The 17,279-nt window shown below is 45.9% G+C and overlaps 10 protein-coding genes and 2 non-coding genes across 13 annotated transcripts; 4 read left to right on the top strand and 8 right to left on the bottom strand.

The window, feature by feature from the left end:
• Positions 1 to 45: 45 nt before the first annotated feature.
• Positions 46 to 910, top strand: LOC6507798 (matrix-remodeling-associated protein 7). The gene is made up of 2 exons (XM_001956327.4): positions 46 to 270; positions 329 to 910. Exons 1-2 carry the CDS (start codon positions 145 to 147, stop codon positions 719 to 721), a joined length of 519 nt encoding a protein of 172 aa, XP_001956363.1. The 5' UTR covers positions 46 to 144; the 3' UTR covers positions 722 to 910.
• A 159-nt stretch (positions 911 to 1,069) lies between these two features.
• On the bottom strand, positions 1,070 to 1,931 carry LOC6507265 (arylalkylamine N-acetyltransferase-like 2). Its single transcript, XM_001956328.4, has one exon. The coding sequence runs from the start codon at positions 1,880 to 1,882 to the stop codon at positions 1,214 to 1,216; it is 669 nt and encodes a 222-aa protein (XP_001956364.1). The 5' UTR covers positions 1,883 to 1,931; the 3' UTR covers positions 1,070 to 1,213.
• A 295-nt stretch (positions 1,932 to 2,226) lies between these two features.
• Positions 2,227 to 3,961, top strand: LOC6507799 (zinc finger MYND domain-containing protein 10 homolog). Its single transcript, XM_001956329.4, has 4 exons — positions 2,227 to 3,023; positions 3,084 to 3,273; positions 3,323 to 3,777; positions 3,833 to 3,961. Exons 1-4 carry the CDS (start codon positions 2,353 to 2,355, stop codon positions 3,891 to 3,893), a joined length of 1,377 nt encoding a protein of 458 aa, XP_001956365.1. The 5' UTR covers positions 2,227 to 2,352; the 3' UTR covers positions 3,894 to 3,961.
• Positions 3,962 to 3,970: 9 nt separating this feature from the next.
• Positions 3,971 to 5,178, bottom strand: LOC6507264 (40S ribosomal protein S12). The gene is made up of 4 exons (XM_001956330.4): positions 5,085 to 5,178; positions 4,952 to 4,994; positions 4,597 to 4,731; positions 3,971 to 4,338 (listed from the first exon to the last, which is right to left on the bottom strand). Exons 2-4 carry the CDS (start codon positions 4,966 to 4,968, stop codon positions 4,071 to 4,073), a joined length of 420 nt encoding a protein of 139 aa, XP_001956366.1. The 5' UTR covers positions 4,969 to 4,994; positions 5,085 to 5,178; the 3' UTR covers positions 3,971 to 4,070.
• On the bottom strand, positions 4,404 to 4,475 carry LOC6508085. The gene has a single exon (XR_045987.2). It is a non-coding gene; the product is annotated as a small nucleolar RNA U18 (small nucleolar RNA).
• Positions 4,824 to 4,894, bottom strand: LOC6508086. The gene has a single exon (XR_045988.2). It is a non-coding gene; the product is annotated as a small nucleolar RNA U18 (small nucleolar RNA).
• Positions 5,179 to 5,518: 340 nt separating the features above from the next.
• LOC6507800 (adenosine kinase) lies at positions 5,519 to 13,336 on the top strand. Of its 2 annotated transcripts, none has more exons than XM_014909990.3 (3): positions 5,519 to 5,766; positions 6,560 to 7,043; positions 12,438 to 13,336. In XM_014909990.3, exons 1-3 carry the CDS (start codon positions 5,750 to 5,752, stop codon positions 12,972 to 12,974), a joined length of 1,038 nt encoding a protein of 345 aa, XP_014765476.1. In that variant the 5' UTR covers positions 5,519 to 5,749; the 3' UTR covers positions 12,975 to 13,336. The 2 variants fall into 2 exon arrangements, with proteins under 2 accessions (XP_014765476.1, XP_001956367.2); XM_001956331.4 differs by lacking the exon at positions 5,519 to 5,766 and adding an exon at positions 6,368 to 6,486.
• LOC6507262 lies at positions 7,353 to 10,320 on the bottom strand. Its single transcript, XM_001956332.3, has one exon. It carries the CDS (start codon positions 10,280 to 10,282, stop codon positions 7,550 to 7,552), a length of 2,733 nt encoding a protein of 910 aa, XP_001956368.1. The 5' UTR covers positions 10,283 to 10,320; the 3' UTR covers positions 7,353 to 7,549.
• Positions 10,469 to 12,170, bottom strand: LOC6507261. Its single transcript, XM_001956333.4, has one exon. It carries the CDS (start codon positions 12,089 to 12,091, stop codon positions 10,607 to 10,609), a length of 1,485 nt encoding a protein of 494 aa, XP_001956369.1. The 5' UTR covers positions 12,092 to 12,170; the 3' UTR covers positions 10,469 to 10,606.
• Positions 13,337 to 13,796: 460 nt separating the features above from the next.
• LOC6507260 (protein-S-isoprenylcysteine O-methyltransferase) lies at positions 13,797 to 15,213 on the bottom strand. Its single transcript, XM_001956334.4, has 3 exons — positions 14,774 to 15,213; positions 14,344 to 14,715; positions 13,797 to 14,278 (listed from the first exon to the last, which is right to left on the bottom strand). The coding sequence occupies exons 1-3, from the start codon at positions 15,026 to 15,028 to the stop codon at positions 13,991 to 13,993; spliced, it is 915 nt and encodes a 304-aa protein (XP_001956370.1). The 5' UTR covers positions 15,029 to 15,213; the 3' UTR covers positions 13,797 to 13,990.
• A 108-nt stretch (positions 15,214 to 15,321) lies between these two features.
• LOC6507801 (39S ribosomal protein L20, mitochondrial) lies at positions 15,322 to 16,036 on the top strand. Its single transcript, XM_001956335.4, has 3 exons — positions 15,322 to 15,509; positions 15,566 to 15,774; positions 15,834 to 16,036. The coding sequence occupies exons 1-3, from the start codon at positions 15,423 to 15,425 to the stop codon at positions 15,988 to 15,990; spliced, it is 453 nt and encodes a 150-aa protein (XP_001956371.1). The 5' UTR covers positions 15,322 to 15,422; the 3' UTR covers positions 15,991 to 16,036.
• Positions 16,037 to 16,125: 89 nt separating this feature from the next.
• LOC6507259 (10 kDa heat shock protein, mitochondrial) lies at positions 16,126 to 17,170 on the bottom strand. The gene is made up of 3 exons (XM_001956336.4): positions 17,015 to 17,170; positions 16,687 to 16,848; positions 16,126 to 16,439 (listed from the first exon to the last, which is right to left on the bottom strand). The coding sequence occupies exons 1-3, from the start codon at positions 17,015 to 17,017 to the stop codon at positions 16,290 to 16,292; spliced, it is 315 nt and encodes a 104-aa protein (XP_001956372.1). The 5' UTR covers positions 17,018 to 17,170; the 3' UTR covers positions 16,126 to 16,289.
• Positions 17,171 to 17,279: the final 109 nt, after the last annotated feature.

Raw genomic sequence — 17,279 nt, 5'->3', positions numbered from 1 at the left:
TTAAACCGCCCTAAAATCTTGTCCAAGAAACGTAGTCCCATTCGTGGTATTTCTTGATTAGAATATACGGTCACTTTGTATACCCAACTGAAAACAAAAAACGCATCTTGAATTAAAAAGAATAACAAACAGGATAACAGAACAATGCAGGACATTTTCCCATCCTTAGATGGCTTTGGCCTACCAGGAAACTACTCCATTGCGTTGACTACTCTTTTGCTGTGCGTCTTGGCGGCCCTTTATTTTGCCAACTTTTTCAAGGACAAAACCGTGGGTGCTGCAATGAAACTTTTTTATTTCGGTTAAAAAATAGGCTCTTTGGTTACAGGACTTGGAGGACGAGGGATTGGGAACCGATGAGCCCAGAGAGGAGGATAGTCAAGAGCTGACATCTCCCTTGGATGAGGAAACCGAGGATGACGAAGCCTTCGGGGAGGATACCAGCGACAGTGATTTGGAATTTATTGATGAGCAAGATGAGCAGCTCCCACAGAAATCCGGACAAAACTACGGCAACATAATGGGCCAGCTTAAGGCCAAACAGTTCCAGGAGAAGATTGTGAACACCCTAACACCTGTTCAAATCGAGGAGGAGCGTCGGATTGAGAGAGAGCAGCTGGCTGCTATCTTTGAGCTGCTCCGCAAACAGGAGGCGGAGCTAAATCTCCAGGACCGTATCAGTGACAAGGATCTCAAGGAGCAGGTCCGACTCTACCGCTAAAATGGAGAGAGAATCGAACGTTAGGCTTACCTGAAAGTGAAATTTTGTGTGATCTATAAGTTAAACGTCCTTGTTACACTGTGTTTTTAGTATTCTAGGATCCAAAGGAAGAACTATGTATTTGAAATTCCTTAATGTATTGTCTCACATTTAAATGCGAATAAGTTAAGCTAATAGGTATATATTAGAGCATTACTTGTTAATTTTGTTAATATTTGAAATGATTTCCATATATTTTAGGCCCCAAAGTTATTTATATTTAATCTAAACACTTATTTGCCAAATACTTTCCATTGAAAAATAGTCGTAGATGCTTTTATGAAAGTTTTTAAGATAAAGAATGTAATCTAAAATGTTTTTTTATTATACAAAAATTAAACAGTATTTTTATTTAATAATTTTTATAACATTTTTGGTTAAGACTCAGAGAATATAACGATGGAGGATACATATATAATGGAGATCCATTATCCATTATTCAAAAGTGTCAGTTTAAAGTTTAATGACCATGACCCGGCAATGTGTGTGAGGCACTTTTGGTGTGAAGACAGGACGTCCCTGATTGTCCGTGTAGTCGGCATAGGCCACAGCGTGGATGCACTCCATCCCCAAGGCCTCCTTTTGGCGGGCGGAATAGAAGCTGGTGCAGTAGGCCACCATCAGAGGGAAGCCCTTAGAGCGACCGACTTCCATCAGAGTGGCGGCTAGCCTGGAGCCCAGACCCCTGCCCCTCGTAGACTCATCCACACTGGTGATGTGGCTGTAGAGTACTTTTGAGATGCCGAAACGCTCGAAGAGATTGGCTTCGCGTTCAACTTTCGACAGTAGGCGGCAAATGCGACCCCAAGCATGCTGCTCCAGTTCCTCCGCTTCCTGGCGATGTTTTTCAACATCCTCTGGGAACTGGGGTCCGGCTAGAACAAATCCTACCACACGGCCGTCGCGGCTGTCGTCAGTGGCCACCAGACACGTACCCTGAGCGATCATAGAGAGGTGGTACTCGTCATTGTCCTTCTCATTTTGGAGATGCACGGGCTCGCCAGAGGACTGGCACAGGGGCTCGGCGGTGAAGAACTCCTCCCTCATAAATGGTTTCACCGAATCGTAGTCCTTCTCCGTCATGATACGGATGGTGATTCCGTCTTTCGTGTTCGTGGCCATGTCGTATGTCGAATTCAATTGCAACTGATTCTGTTCTTGAATCAGCAGGCTATGGACATTTTCTTTTATAAGTGCAAGCTATCTACGACCTATTTACTTTTTAAAAAGCTGATAACTGCGATAACCATTTTCTTTAAAAACATTCCTAATCTTTGAATAGATATTCAGGGAAGTACTATAGAGTACTACCTAGTGATAAGACATGGATCTATATAATAAATTTTACATTGGCTCCTAAACATGACATAGTAACGATCGAAAATGACTATGATAGTCATCCAGGTTCTAATCTTGCTTGGATACATTGTACATCCTAGCAACCATTGCCTTCTATGGCAACTGACATTGTTTACTCCAACACCTGCCCCCAGCTCAGAACCTCATTCCAAACCCTAACTGAAGCCAGTTGGTCCTGAAACGTTTTTGGTGACAGCCTATATTTAAAAAATTAAGATTGTAAAAGAAACAAAATGGTGAATTTTGTATATCCGGAGGAGTTGTACATGTTCGTGGAGAGTATCCGTCCGTTTGAGGTACGCGATGTGGGCAGTAGCAAGTGGCTGGAGGTCCACGAGATGGTGATTAAGCTGAGCCAGCAAGCGGCTCTGGAGCTGGCCCAGAATCGCGAGGAGGAGGTCAAGGAGTTCCTCATCTCGCGCGACAAGCTGCGCCTGCTGATTCACGAGGCCTATTGTGTGACCTTGTGGAAGACCCGGGTGTTGCCGCACCTCTTGGAGATTGATCCCAATCCGCAGGCCACGTTCCTAATATACACGGTTCTCTACCATGAGGCTGCCGTCGTGGCTCTTCTCGACGTCTGCCTGTATCATCCAAGTGGCTGTGAGACTCTACAGGAATCGGTGCTGGACCTGGTGGACTACTGTGCCCAGGCTGTGGCGCAGGTGATCGGGTTGGTCAGCATGGGCTACCATGAGAACGAATCCAAGCTGGATGTGGACGAGGCGGTGCTCACTGAGCTGGAGCGTCAGAAGCGCGACCTCATCTACAAGATCGGGCTGCGTTGCATCTCCATTTTGAATTATCTGGCCGACAACATAGAGCTGTTCCATTTGAGTGCCAAACGTCGTATGTTGGTCACCCACGACATACCCTGGCTCATGGTGGATGTCCTTTGTTTCCGGTAAGGAGCTATCCTCTTATTATCCTCTTAGTTATATAATCCTCTTTCCATAATCTATAGTCCGTGGCAGAGGAAGACTAGCAAGGGATTGCAGAAATTCATCGACGAGAAGTGGACTAACGTGGACGATGTGGCCAAGATTGTCAAGCCAGAGGCCCAAGCGTGGTTCTGTGTGAGACAACTGCTCCTTAATGGCCAGGCCATGGAGCATTACACTTTGAACGAATCTCGTTGCAAGCAGTTGTACAAGGTAGGATACAGACTCCCCAGACCTAAGGCTATAATCCCATCTCCCACAGCTTCTGGGCCTCATGCACGAGACCCTACTGGATCAGCTGCCGCCTCTTATTGAGCTGAAGCAGTTCCTCAGCCGGCTGACCCTGGCAGGGACCCCGGGTTCCAAATCGGACACTCTACTGCTGGAGGATATTCCCCAAATTCAAGAGGAGCTGATGAAGGAGGTGGACCGCGATGGCGGTTTCTACCAGATTGCTCAGGCCCAGGACTCAGTGTTCCTCAGCAAGAACAAGAACGACATATGCGCCTTGGCTACGCGCTTGAGCAGTGCCTATGGCACGGAGCTGCTTTGCGAACTGGAGCAGACCATTGATGAGACCGGTGCAAAGGAGGAGCCGGCACCAAGTGACTCGGGAGCCGGCGGGGATGGAGGATCCGCCGAGCACCACTGTGCCACCTGCCAGGCGAAGGCCAAGAAGAAGTGCGCCAACTGCAAGCAGGTGCACTACTGTTCCCGGTGAGTTCCTTTTTCGAATCCTTCTAAATCATAGCTGACAACTAGTCTCTTCCAGTGACTGCCAGTTGAAGGACTGGCCAAAGCACAAGGCGGCCTGCATGAAGGACGAATCATAATCCTTTTATAAACATTTTTAAACACATTTGTCTAGTTTCCATAGAATAGAGCATTCCAAAAATGTAAAGTCGAGTTGTTTTTATTTTAAAAGTCATTACGTTTTTATTTTAATTAGCAAATTAGCGTAAAAAAAACTTTCACGTAGTCTCTCATTCAACAGGCGACAGCCGAGTAGCTTAGCTGTTCTGCCTGAGATGGTCCTTAACCACGTCCAAAGCGGGTGTCTCCTCACCGAAATCCTTGATCACAACGACGGAGCAGCCGCACACCTTGCGGGGCTTGCCTTCCTTGTCGATCTTGCACAGGCCGGACCACTCGCCGAGCTTCTTGTGCGAGTCCACGCGGATCAGAGGGATCTGGTGCTCGTTGCACAGGGCAGTGACCAGCTTCTTGTAGTTGGGCTCATCGAAGGACTCGGCCAGGATGCACAGCACGGCCTGACGTCTGCGGAACAAAGAATAACATTAGTTTCTGTGGAGTGGTGTATCCAAGATTTCTTTCTCCAGACATGTGCTCAGTAATTGGAAGGTTTTTAATCAACGTAAAATTCATAAACACGGACCAATTAATTTCATCACAGTCTTGGGGGCAAAGAAACAGGGTTAGGATGGGGTTGACCCTTCAATTCTTCCACACCGGCATGGCCCGCGCAGACCGGCAGCCGAACTATAGAGAAGCATCCGGGTCTCTGGGAGAACTTACTTGTCCAGAGCCTTGCAGGCCTGGTGGATGCCATGGACGAGGCCATCGGCGATCAGGGACTTCTTCAGGACCTCCTGCAGAGCAGTGTTAATGTCCATGGCGCCATCAAGGACGGGGGCAGCGGAGGGAACATCACTAAAAGAATAAAAAGGCTTTATTTAGCGAACCATTCCGCAAAAAATGAAATTATATGTAAGAAATAACCACATCCCGCCTTGCTTTTTAAAAGTTTTCAGTAATTGGAAAGTTTATAATCAATGGAAATTCATAAACACGGACCAATTAATTTCATCAACAAAACGGCTTTCGAGCAAGGCAGAAACACAGTTATTTCCACAATTAAATAACCACTTACACGTCAACGTCGGCCATTGTTTATCGGTAGAGGATGCAGTGCACTGTTTTTAATTGTAAAAAAGTATTAATTAGGTGAGATGTTGTATATTTTGGCGAATTAATTTCAGAGAAAATTTTGATTCGCTCCTCACCTTTTGACAACCGGAAAGAAAGAGAGCGGACGCAGCAGGGAATTTGACAAGCTCTAAAATCCCATCCCTATTTCACACTAGCGCCACATTTGAATAAAAAATACTGAAAAATTTCAAATAAGTAAGAATCGTTTTTTATTTCATTTATTTCCATTAGTTTCCAAAAATATTGAGGTTTCTTTAATATCTTCATATTTTCAAACCACAATTTATAATTTATAATTAAATATATTAATAGAAAAACTTCAAAAATTCGAATCGATTTTTCCATATTTTCACTCCCAAATTTAAACAAACTTTTATTGTTAACTTAGATTAGAGTACCTTATAATAAAATACAATAAAATATAATATTTTAACATATATATGTATTCAATAAAGTTTAGAAATCATGGGTTAACCCAGACATTACCGGTCGGGAATGGATCGCGGTCGCCGCAGCTGGTCACACTGGGATAAACAAATTGTCCAACCCGCCAGCAACTCGCGCTTCCCACAATAACTGCAGAAACTACCTATAAATATCCGCTCGGCTATTAGTGGCTACATTGTTTCCCTGCTGGAGAGCGAGATTATCGAATAGGGGCCGCAACACTGGGACCGAAAGTGCAATAACTTGTTTATGTTTACATAAGAACTAAGCAGAAAGAGCAACAACAACCACCATGCCGAACCAGCTACAGTAAGTTATAGTTGTATGCGTTGTGGGTGGTTGTGTATAGTTTTTAATAAAAGAAACAGCGAAAGGAAATGTGCCGCCATGTGCTCCCGTTCTTATGTCGCACATACAACAAGCCCACGTTCCTATAATTGCCGAAAATTTACAGCGGCCTGTGAAAATCGTGTGCTCTTGTGTGTCGTCAGTCGCCAGTCGTCAGCGCGTGTTATCGTATCTAGACTTCTAGGCCTGAGTGTTGCGTTGACCCGCAAGATACGTCAGCGGGGTTCGGTTTCTGGGGGACATGCTCATCATGCTATATGAATGAATACAATAATGTCGCGTACAGATATCCGGCGTCGTGTTCAACGGCTCTTGAACCAAAAGAATGCTGCTGATAAGGAGGGCGAATTCTTGCCAACAACTACAAAGGTAGATACTGTAGATCGTGGGCGGCATAAACAAGTCCACACTGCCGTCCCGAAAAGTGATTTCAGCGACTAATATTACTTAATGTTTAATAAATGAATAGCCACAGAAGTTAGTCGCAGACCCCCATTTCGCGGGCCCACTTTATGTACTACTGGGGGTATGGGGGCTATCTCTCAGGTTCATCGCCAGCTGATTGCACTCCCAGCGCTGTCGGGTGGCTCTGCTGAATGGAATCGTTAATTGGGCACATTAGCTTCAGTCAGGCCCTCAGGCGAGCAACATGTGTGACCGCAACGGCAGCAGCAACGTTAGGTTCTGGACGAAGAATCGAAGTTCTCATTTCGATGGTCTTTTCATAATCCGTTTGATTCTGTCTTCCCTGCAGAGAAGGTATCCTTGTGGGATGTGGCAATCCGCTGTTGGACATCTCCGCCATTGTGCCGATGGACTTCCTCCGAAAATACTCCATGAATGAGGACGACGCGATCCTGGCCGAGGACCGACACATGCCCATCTACGGCGAGCTGATCGAGAGCTTCAGTGCAGAGTTCCTGGCCGGGGGATCCGTCCAAAACTCTCTGCGCATCGCCCAGTGGATACTTAAGCAGCCCAAGGTGGCCGTGTTCTTCGGCTGCGTCGGCAAGGACAGGTATGCCGAGATCCTCGAGGACAAGGCGCGATCTGCCGGTCTGGATGTCCACTATCAGGTGAGGGAGGACGTTCCTACAGGCACCTGCGCCGTTCTCATCACCGGAACGCATCGATCGCTTTGCGCGAATCTGGCGGCGGCCAACCACTTCACCATCGACCATCTGGCGGATCCCGTGAACAAGGCGGTGATAGAGAACGCCCAGTACTACTACATTTCGGTAAGTTAAGTGCCTAAATTGTAAGTTCAGAATGGAACCGAAGCCGGAAGTAATAACTTAATGTCTTGCCCGGCGGGAAGTAAGTCAAAGTCATAATCAAATAAAAAAACTTCTTGGCGAGGCAACATTCCAGTGACGAACGAGCATGCCACGCCCAAAGTAGCTTACATTAATTTTGGTGACGAAATACTGCCTCGTCAAGTGTTTTTTTTTTTTTTTTTATCAGTTGTTTTTTAGTAAACATAATTCGTTAATCTTGAAAACTAATTTTTTTGATAACTGACACGTTTTAGGAATAAAATGGACAGATTTGCAGCCTCCTGTAGGGGATTATCATTCTCATACCTACTTTATTCAAACTTAGACTTTTAAAACAGTTCTCACAAGAAACCAATTATTGGAAAGCTCCTTTTTGGTTGTGTCCATCATTTCCCAGGCTTACTGTAAGATAAGCCTGCCAAATGATGATCATAGCCAAAAATAGAACATAATCTTTAAACGAAGTTTCAACAGGGCATGCTTGGGTGTCCTTGCACCTTCATCAGTCGTTTGCGGGCCAGGATACTTTCGCAGAGGCGCAGGGCCTGGAAGCAACTCGTCAGGACTTCCCGAGTGCAGACCCTCTTTTGGCGCTGGGCCTCTTCCTGGTTCTTCCGGTGATAGTTCAACAGCATCTGGGTGTAGTGGGTCCTCAGCTCCAGCTGCTGGCGTTGCTTCACCATCTTCTGCATGTAGGGACGTAGTGCCGATGTCTTCTTGTGCAGGATGTGGCACAGCGAGCAGCAGCTCTTCACAGGCACCTCGACCTGTTCACACTTCTTCCTGACTCGCTTCATCTTGAACTTGCGGACTTTAAGCTGAGGCGGCTCCTTGGACTCCGGCGGTACTAAGAACTTCATGCTGTTCCGAATGCTGGTGAACGACGAGTGGTCGAGGGCATTGTGCCTGAAGATCTTTTTTATCGACTGATCCCACCAAATCTCCAAGCCCTCGTTGTCCATGAACTCCTTTATCAACTCCTCTATGTTCATGGGTTTCGGGAGGAGGGATCGCTGGTTATCCTCGTTATTTATAATCAACGAATTGTCCGTGGCGTTCGCATCAATGGAGTACTTGTACATTTCAAACTCTGTTCCAGTCAATGACACCGTGTTATCACCGTACTGGTCATACCCATCCGAACTCTCACTTATGTTGGATTCCCGATTCTTTGCAGCTTCGGTGTTTTCCGGCACTTTTTGTTGCTGGATCTTACTTCGAGGTCGTTGCAGTGTGGCGATAGGTGGCACATATTTTTTTGGAGCATACGGAATATTGTAGGACGAGGTGGGACGGTCCTCCTGGAACACCCCCCAGCCAAAATCAGAGGTTTTCTGAGCGGGGGATTTTTCATTTTTGTCATCCGTCATCCGAATGGGAATTTTAGGATTGGCGCCGCTAATGTACGAATCCTGAATAGACGAATGGGACGCCGATACCAACTGCGAGTAGTAGCTCTTAATGGCGGGAGCCTTCCTTATCCTACTCGTGGAGGTCGATTTTCTTCTCGCCGAGGAGATGTAGGACCGGGATTTCTTTACTGTCGGCTTCTCCTCACCCTCGTCTTCCTTAGACTCGGGAATTTCCGGATTAGGTGCGGCTTCCTTCTTTTTAGATTCCCTCCTAGGCTTAACGGTGGGTACTTCGAAATCCGTCGTTCCAGACCAAAAGCTGCTATGTTCCCGTTCAGGTTCTCCTAGAGCACCCTCGGACCTTGTCTTTCGAATCGGAATTTTTAGATCCAGGTAGCTCGAGAATTTCTTGGACACTTTGGCCTCTAGCCCCCAATGAGATTGGTCGTTGGGTCTCTCTGGTATCTTTATAGGACCTATAGTTCCCCAGGTTACATCTGAGCGCTCAATCTTCTTATCTTCAGTCTTCTTATTTGCCTTTTGTAGATCGTCTAACGATGCCGCGCTTGGCCTGTGGCCTTCTTCGGGCTTCTCGTCGACTTTGTTAGATTCCCTTTTAAGCTTCTTGCTCTTCTTCTCCGGTGGCATTTGATTTATGAAGTTCGGATCGGCGGTCACTTCATTTGGCCTCTTCGGAAGTTTGGCGAATTGCTCAAAGCTACTTCCTTCCTTCACATCCCTGGACTCGTCCCTTCCCAGTCGCGTCTTGGACTTGGATGGACGGTGGATGTGGAGGACTCCACCAGAAGCAGAATACTTGTGCTTGTATTGCTGAAGACGCGATCCAAATGAATATTTGCTGCCTTGTTGGGTTGTGCTTGTCTTTGAAACTGCATCCCCTTGCACCACTCTCCCCTTTTGGTCCTTCGCGTTGTCACGCCTCTTCCAGGAATTGAAGAAGCTTGACCTGTTGAAGTAGCTATAGTTTACGGGTTTTTGTTTGTAGTTCCTGGTCTTCCTATTGGTAACTACATTCCCAGCATTCAGTTTTCGGTTCTCTTCGTCAAGGAGTTCCTGCTGCAGCAGCAGGACATCAGCGCTGAAGGAGGAAACCGACCTATCGTCATAATTGGGATATCTGTAGCCGTAGCTGTAGTTCGGCTGGAGTAGCTTATTGCCCGAGATGGTGGTGTGCTTGGAGAATTGCTGCAAAAGTGGTGTCAGTCTTTTTTTGTACCTCGCTTTCTTCCTATTTTTTTTCGACTTCATCTCCGAGTGATCCGTATCTGGATCAAATGGAATCACAACTAGGGGTGGTCGCTGGATCAGTTTGTGAAGGAGCGATAGCCTTCTCATGAGCTCCTCCTTCTCATAGGGATTCGAGGACTCCATGATCTGTTTTTTCACATTCACAATCTCCTTTTTCCAGGCAAACCACTGCTCAGGAGTGGGTCCAAAGGCTGTTTTCTTTTTTTTACCCCGCTTGTAGTAGGATTTCTGTCTCGAATCTTCCACTCTCCAGTTCTGCCGACTGGAGTCCCTAAAGCACGTCATGAACTCCTCGAAGATGTACTCGTCTAAATTCAAGCCAGGAGGTAATTTAAATAGAGTCTGCGGAGTCATTGGGTTGCCCTTTGAAGCCAAGAGTCTAGCGTGTTGCTGGACTGTATTGCGAATGTTCGTCTGTCGCTCCCGGCAATCGTTGGCATAGTAGCTCCAGGAGGCCCGGAACAGGCCCTCCATGTTGGCGCCCCATTCCAACTTCTTGAGGAGCGGGGTCAGCTGCTGTATCTTATTCTGCAGACATTTGCGGTTCAGCAGCGGCGAGGTCCTATTGAACACATTCATCGTTCTATATACACATATATATACTTAAAATTTGTAATAGATTTCGAAACTTTACGTAAACACTTAACAAAACAACTTGGTGTACTTAACTGACAACCAGTTCTGCTTGCTAGGTCCTCCATATTTTCGGTTGGTTTCCTTGAAAGGACTTTTCTTACGGAAATTAGAAACTATTTCTGTAGGTTTCTCATTGACATTTCAACTCTGTGGAACAGTCAACTATGTTTATTAAAAAACAATATTTTATTTTTTATAAAAAGAGTTTGTTTTTAAAAAGTACACTTTTAAAGTCAAAAAGTAAAGACAATTCCCTAATTTCTAAATCTACTTTCCGGCTTGGCACTCTGCTCTACACTTCCTCAAGCGCTCGCCCACAATATGGTCGCAAAGGGCCAGGACCGCCAGGCACTGATGCAGTTTCAGTTGCATCTTCCCTATAAGCTCCTTGTTTGCCTTTTCTGGCTTTGGAACTGCCGATTCCGTGTCCTTCACAGCAGCCACAGGCGACTTACCCCGACTCGGATTGGAAGAGGGGGAGAACTTTGGCCGCAAGCGATTGCTCATCCGAAGATAGTACTGCCGGAGCTCTTCGCGGGCCTGGCGCTTCCTCATTTCGACTAGGTAGGGCTTCTCGGGCTCCTTGTCCTCGCGACAAGGCTTACACAGCTCACAGCTCTCCCAAAGACGTTCTGTTTGGCAGGCCACCGCCTTTCTGAACCTTTTACGTTTTCCTTTGCGGGATTTCCGGCATCTATGTGGTATCCGCCACACATAGGTGTGATATTTAAAAAAACATTTCGACATAGGGATCTCCGTTTGGCACGAAACTGCCTTGGCGAACTTTCTTCGCAGCAGTTTTCTTGCCAACCGGCGACTCCTTGCCTTCGGCACACTTCGACACTGGACAATTTCCGGCTTAGACTCTTCTGCGTTTGGCTCCAGAGTGGGCCAGCCCCTGGGCCAGGACAGTTCAAAGTCGATGGAGTTGAGGGAGTGCGAGAGCATAAAGCTCTTTCTGTGCTTCTTCACATCGATGGGATCAAAGTGATAGCTGTGGACGGGAATGAGGAATTGGGGCTCCAGATCGGTTCTTGAATTGAATGCAGTTGACGTGTTAAAACTGGATTTGTATGAATGTATGAAGGACCTGGGACGCGGGATCTGCTCCCACTCGTCCCACTTGTCTTCCCATTGGTTTACGGCTTTCAGAGTCTTCACAGAAATCTCCGTGGGACTGCTATATGGCTCCACATTGGAGTTTTCCACTGATGTGGACTTCGAGCCCTCAAGCCGAGGAGAGCGGGAAAGTTTCGGTTTGTGGTCGAACGACTTCATCAATCGACGTGCAAGTCGCTTGAACTTTTCCGGATTGGAGAAATAGTGATCCGCCGAAGAGTCAAACGACATGGTGTCTGATCCGGTCAGTCTTTTCTTATTTTTATCCTTCTTCGGGGCCCTGCGATCGGAGTGCTTAGACCACGAAGAGAACTCTGAGTTTCGGCCACCTTTCCGTCGTCGGTTCCTGGGCTCACCATCCAGACCGCATTTCTTGAGGAAATTAATCTTTAAAGCTGGCCTGCGATCGGTTCTGCACACTCGATCGTACAGCTTCGCCAGCTCCGGTGGATCCTTGGTCAGGTCCTGGTAGTTCCTGCACTGCCCCTTGGCAGCCCCGTGAGTCCAAGGCGGCGAGGGCCGGTACCGACCGGCATGACTACATATCTGGCTGAAATCATTTATGTTGGGGGCGAACCGCCGAAATCTGCCAGTGGCTGCAGCCGCCGAGAGGCCGCGCTTCAAACCCCACATTGAACGACACTCGACGCTAACTTAATTGGCACTGAGAACTTTGCATCAATTACTCCAAATTTTGAACATTGATTTGTGTATATGGCGTTGATGTCTAGAGCTCCTCCTTTTATTTTTGGAGACTATCTTTCATATATTTCGCTTAAAACCACAAGAGAATGATAATCTAGATTCAAATAATTGGCAACTATTTTTAATGACTAACCCAATAACTTAATGACTAAATGGGTAAATATTGTTTATGGTATTGAGTCAGTGCACTAGTGCACTCTAGGGGTTGCACAACCACTTTTCCTCTAAGATTGAAAGCTACTCTAATAACCTCCGGAATGTCTCTTCCATCCAGGGCTTCTTCCTCACCGTCAACCCGCCGAGTATCATGCAGGTGGCCCAAACTGCGCACACGAATAACCGACCGTTCCTAATGAACCTCAGCGCACCATTCATATCGCAATACTACATGGCACCGCTGCTGGCCGTCCTGCCCTACGTGGACATCATCTTTGGCAACGAGGCGGAGGCGCAGGCCTTCGCCGAGGCCCAGAGCTGGCCGAGTGGGGATCTGCGAGAGATTGGCAAGCGGCTGGTGGCGTTCGACAAGCTGAACTCGTCGAGGCCGCGCATTGCCATTCTCACGCAGGGCTGTGATCCCGTGCTGCTCTTCCAGCAGGACTCGGTGCAGGAGTTCCCGGTCACAAGATTGTTGGCGCATGAGATTGTCGATACCAATGGCGCTGGGGATGCATTTGTCGGTGGTTTCCTGTCGCAGTTCGTCCAGGGCAAATCGCTGGATGTGTGCATCCGATGTGGAAACTATGCGGCTGGACATATTATCAAAAATCCGGGATGCACATACGCTGGAGAACCGCAGTTCATCGAGTAATCCCAGATCCTAGGAATGCTACAGAAACCTTATAATCCGGAAATAAAACGATAGAGGCAGGCAAAGCGCAGAAAGATTTTGCAATTGTTAATTAAGTGAAGAGAGTGACTAAGACATTTTGTTAAAACTGATAATTGTTTGTACATACATACATATAATCCACACACACACACCACACACAACACTGGCATTAAACAAATGGAATCACACGCAAGCATACACATGTGGAACGACATGAACACCTAGCGAGAGTGAGGCTTGTGTCTTTATAGATAGAGCAATATTCGAATTTAAATTGATAATAAAACAAAAGTGACACAGGCGAGCAAAATAAACAAGTCAACAGTTTGCACAACTTGAAATCTCGTTTTTTGGCTGACTGATAAGAGGGGGGTGAATGGTCCAAAGAGTGCTATGTTGGCTAACACCTCATGCCACTGACAAAAGAGTCTTATCATTATAACCAGAGTCTCATAGTCAATTTAATTTAATTTTTAAAAACAAAGAGCACTCTTGAAGTTACCATCTATTGGGCAGGAGTTTGAGGAATATTTATAAGTGGTGCCACTATCTACCAGATGTGAATCCAAACAGCTGCCTTACAACTTTATGGTCATTAGATTAGATAGTTAGTAGCTGTATAGTTAATACAAGCCAAAAGTTCGCAACCTGTTATTACTACATAAAATAAGCCACGAAAAGACTATAAATTCGAAAAATGTTAGATAACTGGAGCAATGACATACTATAAATTTTGGAAATATTTGACAGCAATACCCCAGCAATAACCCATCACCAATCGATTAGATAACCGGCAACGACTAGGTTTCTGACTAGTTTATAAAAACAACATGCTAAATATCAGATAACTTATTTTCAAAAATACAATGTGCAGTTTCTTGTTTGTTTGGCTGTACAATAGCCGATTGTAGTTGTAGAGTGCCTAAAGCTAAAATAGAACTTGTTGTTTGGCCTGACGACTGATTTGTGACATTGAACCTTGGAGATCGGAGGCATTACTCGATCAGATAGCCCCGGATGAAGGGCAGGCCGGTGGGGACCCGTTTCTGATAACGAACGTAGTCGGACTGGAAGAAATTGAGCAGGGAATATTCCTCAACATAGACGCGGTCGTGGAAGAAAAGCCAGCTGACCAGTGTGTAGAGGCCAATACATATGGGATTGAGAAGTATTATCTGTGTTCCGATCGACCACCAGAACCATCCGACGTACGACGGATGACGGCAATAGGCGTAGATGCCGTGCGTGATGAGCTTATGGTCCGAATGTTTTTCATCCTGCACCTGCGATTCAAAATGTAAACAAAGTTGGATGATTTCAAAAGTTTTTAGTTAAGACAACCACTAACCAAATGCGTAAAGCTTCGCCCGGCTGTGATGATAGCAGCTTTCCGTACCAGCTCGCCGAAGAAGCACATGCCTATTCCCAGTAGCCAGATGTAGCTGAATCTCTTAAACTCTGGAAGGAAGTACAGCTCCAACGAAAACTCAATCCAACTGGCGGCAGCTGCCAGGCCATAGTGCACCGAGTGATTCAGCATAAACGAGTCCAGGCTCAAGGTACGCGGATTGGCATATGCGATGACCAGGAACTCCGAGTAGTGAAAGACTGACATGAAGCATCCATAGACCCCGAACTGCTGCCACTCGATGGGTGCGAAGGAGATTACCAGCACACTGACGGCTACGGCGAATCCCAAAAAGGAGGCACGTATGGCGACCTGTGGAGAAGTGCCAATGGTGAGGAGTTAGATAAGACTCGGAATTAAAGTGACTCACCTGGTAGTCGTGGTTCCGCAAAACGAACCGTATAATCATATTAATCAGGGCGTAGTAGAGCACAGGGCCCCACAAAACGGCTCCCCACACTTGAGGCACAATGCCATAGTGGATCTGGGGCACCGAGGGGATCAGGACCAATCCGGCCGTAATTAAAAAGCAAAACAAACTCAGGCGGCCATCGTAGCAGAGAGCGAAGCATAAAGGAGAGCCAGATGGCGGCGGGCCGGGGTTCCGCCCACTGTTTGCGCACATTTCCACGCCCTTTGGTCGGTTTTTGTGCTGCAGGTGTAATCCGGATCACAGAAATTGGTGTTTTTTAAAACATTTGTTTCGGTTCAACGCAACAAAATGTAAATAAACCGGCAACCTGCCGATAACGATAACAGCAACTGTGAATACCAGCTATGAACTTTTAATAAAACTAATCCATACAACATAAAATATTTTTTTATTGCAATATTAATAATATACCAAATATATTTAATGCACTAATTATTAAGTAATATACTTTTTATAAAAATAATTTAGCTCCACTTTGGTAGACATCGATAGCTATCGATATCCCGATAGCCGGCGTGCACGTTATGTAAAATAAAAACACAAGTTATTAATTAAAGTAGCCAAAGAAACATCTTAAGTTCCAGCCATGGTGTTTTTAAACCTTCCACTTTTAGTGCGGGCCCGGGGACCCGATGAATTCTGGCGCAAGCGTCGAATCTTTAAACTGGCGGCGGTAAGTTGAAGATTCTTTGGAAAAACAACAATAACGTAAATAAATGCTTGCTTCAGCACTACCGCAGCCGCACCAGGAATGTGTACTCCCTCGCAATCAGGAGTGTCCACAGGGCGCTGGCCTATGCAACCAAAGGACGTAAGCTGAAGAAACTGGACATGGCCCAGCTGTGGACGACGCGTGTGGAGGCAGGCTGCCAGCAGTACGGCGTGGGTTTGGATACCTTCAAGGAAGGCTTGGCTCGCTCCGACATTCTGCTCAACAAGTTTGTTTAATCACTTATTTCTGCGATATTCAGAAGCCTATACCATTCATATATTCTAGGAAAATGCTCTCCGATCTGGCCATTTGGGAACCGCGGTCCTTTGAGACTCTCGTTAAGATCTCCCGGGAACGAGCCGCTGTCGAGGGACTGCCTGATATAAAGCGCCCATCCGCCTTTAACCAGGTCTACGGCCTGAGTAACCTGAAGTTGGATTAACTTAGCCTTAAGTAGGAGTTCAAATATAGTTGTTTTATAAATTGAAGCCAATAGTTATTTATTCTTTGGCGGCCCTTAAATCTTTTAAAGACAATTTATTCAGTTAAGCCCCGGTGCGTTTAAATACTGCGAATATTTGTGCTTTAACAAATAACTTCGAATTTATTCAACGGTCAATGCGCAATGCAAACAAAAATATTGCATCAGCGTTTATTGTAGTTATGTTCTGGGTTTGTGTGTTACATACTAATAGAAAACATAGAATTCATAGAATTGTGAGACGGGCTGCCAGGGAGACTCTACTCCAACTTAGCCAGGATATCGGATTCACGGAACAGGATTAGTTCCTGCTTCTCATCGCCTTCCAAGTTGACCTTGGTACCTCCGAATTCGGGCAGGAGAACGCGATCGCCTTCCTTCACGCCAATGGGAATGTGGTTGCCAGTGGACTGCAAGAAATGCATGAAATTATCAATCTGTTACAATTATTCAATAATTTTGAAAGCCCATGAAGTCGAGCCAAAGATTACATAAATAAAAACAAAAACATATTTTGAAGATTAGGTCTCAGAAGGTGTTTTAGAAACTTCTGGAACAATTTCCAAGGTTGGGAATAGATTTCAATCAATTTTGTTTGTTTTCGAAGGGCAGGAACAGAGAATTATGAAAGATCAACTAGAATTGCGAAATACTTACGGCATTGCGGGCACCCGGACCAACGGCGACCACCGTGCCCTCCAGAACTTTGCCAATAGACTTCTCCGGCAAGACGATTCCTCCTTTCGTCTTGGTCAGAGCCTCGGCACGCTGGATGAGAATCCTGTCCAGCATGGGGATGATCTTCTTGATAGCGGCGGCCTGGAAAGATTATAAGAAGAGCCCATAGTTAACCCATGAACTATTACACAACAGCCCGGCAAGTGGGAGGTGGAGATGCGACCGCCGAAGCTTCTCGAAAATGGTGTTGCAAATGAACTCAATGCCATTCTTGAATGATATATGGATCGGAAAATCATTAACTTACCATTTTTGTGTATAAATGCAATCTGGGGTGCTTTGAAAAGTCAAAAAGACAACTTTTTACTTAACTACACGTGCCACTCGCCCGGCGAACCTTAGGTAGATGCGGGAGTTCCAAGATATGTTGCGCTTCAAGAGCTATCGATAGTGCGTCATTTTAATCGATGCTTCTTTATTATTATGTTTTTTTATTTTATTTATTTGTAGTAGGAATTGTAGTTATATTTTAAAAGTTATTCAAACAAAAATTTAATGTACAATCAATTTCT

This window comes from Drosophila ananassae, chromosome 2R, assembly GCF_017639315.1.
Source record: "Drosophila ananassae strain 14024-0371.13 chromosome 2R, ASM1763931v2, whole genome shotgun sequence".
Classification (NCBI taxonomy): domain Eukaryota; kingdom Metazoa; phylum Arthropoda; class Insecta; order Diptera; family Drosophilidae; genus Drosophila; species Drosophila ananassae.
The sequence above is the reverse complement of the archived record's forward strand: the minus strand, read 5'-3'. Positions and strand labels throughout refer to the sequence as shown.

Coding starts and splice junctions, on each gene's coding strand:
- LOC6507799 (XM_001956329.4), top strand. CDS start 2,353: ATGGTGAATTTTGTATATCCGGAGGAGTTGTACATGTTCGTGGAGAGT. Junction 3,274..3,322: donor GTTGCAAGCAGTTGTACAAG/GTAGGATACAGA, acceptor CATCTCCCACAG/CTTCTGGGCCTCATGCACGA. Junction 3,778..3,832: donor CAGGTGCACTACTGTTCCCG/GTGAGTTCCTTT, acceptor AGTCTCTTCCAG/TGACTGCCAGTTGAAGGACT.
- LOC6507264 (XM_001956330.4), bottom strand. Junction 4,339..4,596: donor GCCTGCAAGGCTCTGGACAA/GTAAGTTCTCCC, acceptor TTTGTTCCGCAG/ACGTCAGGCCGTGCTGTGCA.
- LOC6507261 (XM_001956333.4), bottom strand. CDS start 12,091: ATGTGGGGTTTGAAGCGCGGCCTCTCGGCGGCTGCAGCCACTGGCAGA.
- LOC6507798 (XM_001956327.4), top strand. CDS start 145: ATGCAGGACATTTTCCCATCCTTAGATGGCTTTGGCCTACCAGGAAAC. Junction 271..328: donor ACTTTTTCAAGGACAAAACC/GTGGGTGCTGCA, acceptor CTTTGGTTACAG/GACTTGGAGGACGAGGGATT.
- LOC6507259 (XM_001956336.4), bottom strand. Junction 16,440..16,686: donor GTCCGGGTGCCCGCAATGCC/GTAAGTATTTCG, acceptor CATTTCTTGCAG/TCCACTGGCAACCACATTCC.
- LOC6507265 (XM_001956328.4), bottom strand. CDS start 1,882: ATGGCCACGAACACGAAAGACGGAATCACCATCCGTATCATGACGGAG.
- LOC6507262 (XM_001956332.3), bottom strand. CDS start 10,282: ATGAATGTGTTCAATAGGACCTCGCCGCTGCTGAACCGCAAATGTCTG.
- LOC6507260 (XM_001956334.4), bottom strand. CDS start 15,028: ATGTGCGCAAACAGTGGGCGGAACCCCGGCCCGCCGCCATCTGGCTCT. Junction 14,716..14,773: donor TGCGGAACCACGACTACCAG/GTGAGTCACTTT, acceptor ACTTCTCCACAG/GTCGCCATACGTGCCTCCTT. Junction 14,279..14,343: donor GGCGAAGCTTTACGCATTTG/GTTAGTGGTTGT, acceptor TTTGAATCGCAG/GTGCAGGATGAAAAACATTC.
- LOC6507800 (XM_001956331.4), top strand. CDS start 6,455: ATGTGTGACCGCAACGGCAGCAGCAACGTTAG. Junction 6,487..6,559: donor AACGGCAGCAGCAACGTTAG/GTTCTGGACGAA, acceptor TCTTCCCTGCAG/AGAAGGTATCCTTGTGGGAT. Junction 7,044..12,437: donor CCCAGTACTACTACATTTCG/GTAAGTTAAGTG, acceptor TCTTCCATCCAG/GGCTTCTTCCTCACCGTCAA.
- LOC6507801 (XM_001956335.4), top strand. CDS start 15,423: ATGGTGTTTTTAAACCTTCCACTTTTAGTGCGGGCCCGGGGACCCGAT. Junction 15,510..15,565: donor GAATCTTTAAACTGGCGGCG/GTAAGTTGAAGA, acceptor TGCTTGCTTCAG/CACTACCGCAGCCGCACCAG. Junction 15,775..15,833: donor TCCGACATTCTGCTCAACAA/GTTTGTTTAATC, acceptor CATATATTCTAG/GAAAATGCTCTCCGATCTGG.